Raw genomic sequence first — 6000 nt, forward strand, 5'->3', positions numbered from 1 at the left:
CATGCACACATAAATACAGAAATGCAGTCATAGAACTAAACAATACCTTTCTCTATAGAATCAGATTAATAAAGAAGAGTGTCTTTTCCTGTTCTTTCTAATTTGTCCATCTATTTTTAACCTTTCTAGCTTTCTTCATCTTCCTCCCTTGTTCCTACGCCTCTATATCTGGCTTTGCGTCGACTGAGACGTCTCGATGCTCACGCAACGGTGACTGCAGGAAAGAAGCCTGACCTTCTGCCTTCTGCCCTGACCTGGACTGTAAAGCAGCAGGTTGTCTCATTAAAAGAAACATGTGAACAAGTGCAAACGTACACATGTACACACCCACGGAGTGCATACTGTTAGTGTGTGTGTGAGTGTGTGTGTGTGTGTGTGTGTGTGTGTGACCTTTAACAAAGCTTCACGGCCTTACAGCTGTGACAGGTGGCTCCGTTGTAGCCGGTGCCGGAGCAGTTACAGTGGAAGGTGCTCCATGATTGACTGCAGCTGCCTCCATGTTCACAGTGACTCTGAGAGCACCTACGAGACAGAGAGAGACACTTTAAGACATTCAGACCAACGTTTAACATCAGCGTTCAGCCTCATATCTTAGTGTAAGGAGGTCACTGTAAGGTTGTCCTGGTGATAAAATAGCAAAAACATCCACTTTAAGTTTTTCTCTCTATGTAGAAACTGAACCAAGATCACAAGAGATAAAAGTAAATGCATTTGTTCATTCACTCTGCACGGAATTCAATATCTAAACACTTATTTGTGGCTGCGCCGCCTCATTTATCACCGGAATAAAAGGCAACGTTACAACTTTTATTTAATGTGTTTTTAATAGTTTTTGGACAACAACAGAGTCACACATGGCACAAAGGCAAAAGCGACACCAAGCTATACGTAGGCAGACTTTTCTTTCATTGGTTTTTATCTTTTCCAGGAAATTTGTTAATAATAATGTAACCTGCTTCTAAATGTTTGGTACATTCGACTGCATGAATATATGGATTAACAAGGAATCTGTAGACAGGAGGACTTAATCAGTCATCCTTCCTTCCTTTACTCTTCCTTGGGGAGTAATATTCTTTTTGACTTTGCTGAGCGAATGGACCGTAGGATGAACTATGGGTGAGTAGATGTTCTTCTTTGTTATTATGTAGTGGGATCAGGGATTTAAATCTATAGCAATGTAATTGTTTTCTCACCGACTGTAATCTGCGCCCGTGAGATTGATCGCTGTCCGTGGTTCTGATCCCAGGCTGGTGGTCAACGTATCCTCCTTTTTATACAATATGATATGATATCTCGCAAAAAGTTATCCCTCATTTTTCATGAGTTTTCTTGCGAAGGTCCAGCAACAGGCAACAAAACTACTTGGTTAGGTTTAGGAAAAGATTGTTGTTTGGGTTCAAATAAACCACGGAAGTGCCGTAACTGAAGAATGCAAGTTATGTGAGAAGTAAATCAACATTTTGGTTGGATGTGTCCATGCATGTGTGTGTGCGTGTGTGTGTGTGTGTGTGTGTGTGTTAGGGCTCAAGAAACAAATGTGCACCAAGGCCAAACACAATTATGTTACGCTGCTCGTTTCACAACAGCAGTCAGGCCCCTGGAGTGAACATCCCTGTCATCTGAAGCTTAATGGAGCAGAGCTTTGTAAACAACGCGTGCACATTCAGGTGAAGATGTCATATTTTGCTTCTCTTCTGTGGACATGACTTGAGAGCAGCTTTTGTGTTTGTGAGAATGAATTTATCTGATTGGAAAATAGTCCTGGTGTTATGATTTTGTCCTCCATCTTCTCATAACTTTTAGAATGGACTGTGGCATCCAAAATACAAGTTTGAGCAAGCTCTGCTGTTTTTAATTTGGACTTTTTCATTCTCAGTGTCGGCCCAGTGTCAGGACTGAGCTGGGGGCCGCGAGCTCAACAAGGAAGTGAAAACAAAAGAAAAACAAACGGCTTAGGACAGGAAGATGCTGAGAGAGAGAGAGAGAGAGAGAGAGAAATCCAGGAAGAGGAATTAAGGTTGAGAGATGGATCGACGGAGAGGAAGGAGCGAGGGAGCAACAAAGGGGATGAAAGTTGGGATGAATGGAGCTCAGCGGCGACTGGGTAAACGTATTTGGAAGGAGAAATGAGGTCAGCGAATTGTGACTGCAGAGAGACAGAAAGAGAAAGAGAGCGGGCGAGCAGCATGCATTTTTAATCTTTTAGTCTGGGAAACTCACTGCTGGAAAAAAGCCTTACTCAGCAGACTTGTCAGATGGTTAAGTTTGGTTTTTAGCACCAATTTCTTTGCTTTCCTTTTCATCTAAAAAAGTAAGCGGGGACGGAAGCAGGTGGGTCCTTTTAAATACATGCATTTTAAATTCCGGCAGTCCATTGTTCATTGTCCATTGCTTGGCTTATCTGCACATATGCATATGCGCATCTTGCAGAAAGTTCAGTGCGCATGTGATCAGTCGAGCAGCGCTTATTATCAGGAAAGCACACCGTAGGTTGGAGGTGAGGAGTTGGAAGAAGTGTAAATCAATTTTTCAAGTTGACATTTAATTACCAACGGCTGCTCAGAGGATAATATGCAGGCCATGTACAAGCTGGCTCTAATGATTCGGGAAAAAGGTCTAATGTCATGTTCTGAGAGCAACGTGTTGTTGCTCAAACACAAAACAACATGAGACTGACACAGTGGAGCTTTGCTTGACATTTCCTGCAAAACATGCATATTAGAGGCAGTGGTCTGTCCAGCACTTGATGATACGGAAATGTCTATAATAAGGATTCTGTCCAACGGTGGTATTCGATTTGTCAGTGTACAATATCTGTGTTGGTTCAACAGCACTTTCTCACAGAACGCAATTATTATGCTGCAAAAAGTGCATAAAGAGGAACCAACCAATCACGTTGGGGATCTTGAGTTGTGCTTATGTTTATATTTATATCTATATGAACACGGAGGCTCCGGGATGGTAAACTTTTTCCGTTCTAACCTTTCACAATAAAAGCCCTAGACGTTTAATATTCACAGGTGAGTATTTAGCATTTCCGTGTTGTTAATTCGTCACGCTCCAGGTGAGTAAAGGCCTCTGATCGCAAACAGATGCATAAACAGTCAAAAATAGAAATAATGTAGCGGCAGCTTCATTTGTTGAAGTGTTTTTAATCTAAATTAATCTAAATATATGAGGACATTTGGTGTTTCTAATCTCAGTTCAGGACATCCCCCTTCACAATATAGTGCTAGCTGTTATTCATAGCACTTTAAAACTGGTTTCCCCCAAGGGTATAGTCGGCCTCCAAGAGCACTGGAGTCCAGAACATAAAAACAACAATCAACATGAGCAAGATGGTGATAATGATGATGATCATCTGGCAACAACAATCAGAACAGCCGACGCAGAAAGCAAACAGGGCAAAGAAGAAGACTTAAATCTGACAATGCTCTTCCTCCACTGACAGAACAATACATCCCAGAATTTTCCCAAACTCAATCCCACGCTGAGGCACAGAGCCAACCGACTGGAGCTGCTTCTCACAAATAAATCACATTTTGAAGAAAGCAAAAGCACATTTCAGCTGAGAGAGAGGAAGCTTTCCCGCACGCCTCATATGGTGCTGGAGAGACAAAACAATAACTGGATTGGAGTCTGTTGTCATAATTCCCTCTGCATCCAATCTACTGCTGTCTAATAATCCATGTGTAACCCTATTTCACAGGAAAGCAGTCACAGAGCTTTCAGAGGGATTAACTGGGGTTACAAAGTGAGAGCGATGCTGTTTTCTGAGGATGCTTTCTAATACACACAATCCGTTACTACATATAATAACCAAACTTTCCTGGATAAATAAAGTTAAGAACCAATTTTGCATGTAGCATATCCTGTGCTTTGGTCGACCTCCGCTGGGAAAACATTATCAAACAAATGGTACTTTTTTTGGGGTCTGACCTGTCGATGATGCCACACATGTCGATCTGGAGGTGACTGTAGTTTCCCATCAGCCTCTGCTGCACCGGGATCAAGTCCACCGGCTGGTTGTGCACAGTCAGCAGGCGCATGCATCCCTGGAAAGCCTTGAAGGGGTTCATACACTCCTGGCTGCTCCCTTCAGGGGGGCAACCTGCACACAAGGGGAGGAAGCAAACAGAGGAAACCATGAATTTTAAAAGTCTGCAATAATGAAAGCATATTTGATCAGAAGATTGTGCGCTTGTATTCTCTTATTTATCCCCTGCTTACCACCGAAGAAAAGTTGACCTCCCGTGGTAATGGGGAACGGAGGACTGGCGTGAGCTGTGGCTCCTTCACCTCCGTCCACGGAGACCGTCAGATGTCCTCGTCTGGAGATCAGCTCCACAGAGTGCCACTGACCGTCATTCAGAGCTGAGCCTGAGGACACACACATCGTACACTATGGAGAGATGCAGGTATTGACTGTCTTGATTTTAATTTCATGAAGGTTAAGATTAGAATTGAAGTCATTGGCTTATTGATCAGGGTGAGAGGTCAAGCTCAGCTACCAATCGATGCTGTTTAATCCGGAGAGGATTCAGTATCTGGCTCAAAGACTTTACAGCAAGACGGTCGGATGGATATTTCTGCTCTCAGGCTTCAGGATTGGCTTTATTTCATAGTTTCATAGTTGCTGGAAATGTGTGCAAACGTGTTTCTGTCTTATGATGACAATATAAAGTAACCGGTATTGTGCCAAGAGTCAAAGCCACTGACAGAAACAAAAACAAGTTACATCTTTCTGCTGCGGTGCATCTGTGCTGTGAGTGTTGTAATGTTATCTGGACTGTGACTGGCTCTCAGAATCAATTATCTTTTTAAAATTACTTCTTGAAACTGGTTTCATGTGATGTAATCATTTTATTTTATTTTATTATGTTTGGTTTTATTTGTATTATTGTTATTCTTTTCAATCAGTTTTTTGCTTTTCTTGGGCTTTCTGTTGTTATATTGCTTTGCTTCATTTAAACATTATTATTTTTATGTATTTATTATTACTTGTATTCATTGATTTGTATATTTCTTAAATGCAGACCCTTGAGGTGAGGACACGAAGGTTTATGTTGGAGCTTTGGGGTCACACTGACCTGCGTTGAGGTCCAGCGGCGCCCTGCCAGACTTGTGGATCTGGAGGTGGACCCTGGCTTTGCTCAGGTACAGCCACACCGCACCCTCTTGCTTCGGGAGGTCGAAGGTCAGCAGCAGCCCCGCCTTGTTCCACGTCCGAAACTGAAGCCCCACCGACGTGCCTGTTGATGACGCTTCTGTCAACGGCGGCAACCGGAGGAAGCTTTGGGGGCTGGTGAACGTCATGGCAACAAAAACGGGTTCAGCACAAGAAAAGGTCACAGTGCCCTGAGGTGGATGGAGAGAAGGAGGAGAGGAGGAGAGGAGGAGCAGAGGGGGCAAAGATACGGAGGGAGAGAGAGAAGTTATTTCAGCAAAAGAGGGAAAACACGATAACGCATGAATTTGAATTAATTTCCAGGGCTGCGTGGCGGCGCCCTGATGCACAAAGATCTCATCAGCGAGTCTCCTTAAAGAGCATCATAGTATTAGCATAATGATAATAGCCAGGCATAAGCACCAGGAGATCAAACTGATGTCACCAGCAGCTTTCTAAGGTCATAGAGGAAGTATGAGAGCAGTAGAGGTGAGAGACAGAGAAAGAGAGGAGCAACCAATAAGGGACTGCATGGGAGCAGCTGGTCATCTCTGTATGCAGGCTCGTAGCTTTGAGAAGTGGTAGTTGCAGTAAGTCCACGGTCAGCGTTCAGGGCGCCAACAGTGATGTGTTCCATCCCAGGTTCCCCACTGGGTTTCTATTTTCAGCCAAATAGGCAACACACACACACTTGATCAAATCAGAAAGCTCTTTGTGGGGAAGTTAAAGCGAAGACGGCTGCATGAGGTTCAGCGGTGTTGTGCATTTGCTTGACACAGTCCACCGTCCACACACACACACACACACACACACACACACACACACACACACAC

General features: G+C 43.6%; 1 protein-coding gene across 3 annotated transcripts in view; it reads right to left on the reverse strand.

The window, feature by feature from the left end:
• The window catches only part of LOC116401028 (contactin-associated protein-like 4), a 65283-nt gene that overhangs the window by 21571 nt on the left and 37712 nt on the right, over positions 1-6000 (reverse strand). For all 3 annotated transcript variants that reach the window (XM_031879228.1, XM_031879217.1, XM_031879208.1), the window contains exons 8-11: positions 5091-5358; positions 4231-4380; positions 3940-4111; positions 416-522 (exon numbers count right to left, since the gene is read on the reverse strand). In XM_031879228.1, coding sequence (XP_031735088.1) covers positions 416-522; positions 3940-4111; positions 4231-4380; positions 5091-5358 — 697 coding nt within the window. The remainder of the gene's footprint in view (positions 1-415; positions 523-3939; positions 4112-4230; positions 4381-5090; positions 5359-6000) is intronic.

Source organism: Anarrhichthys ocellatus, unplaced genomic scaffold, assembly GCF_004355925.1.
Source record: "Anarrhichthys ocellatus isolate YVR2014 unplaced genomic scaffold, GSC_Weel_1.0 scaffold3, whole genome shotgun sequence".
NCBI lineage: Eukaryota > Metazoa > Chordata > Actinopteri > Perciformes > Anarhichadidae > Anarrhichthys > Anarrhichthys ocellatus.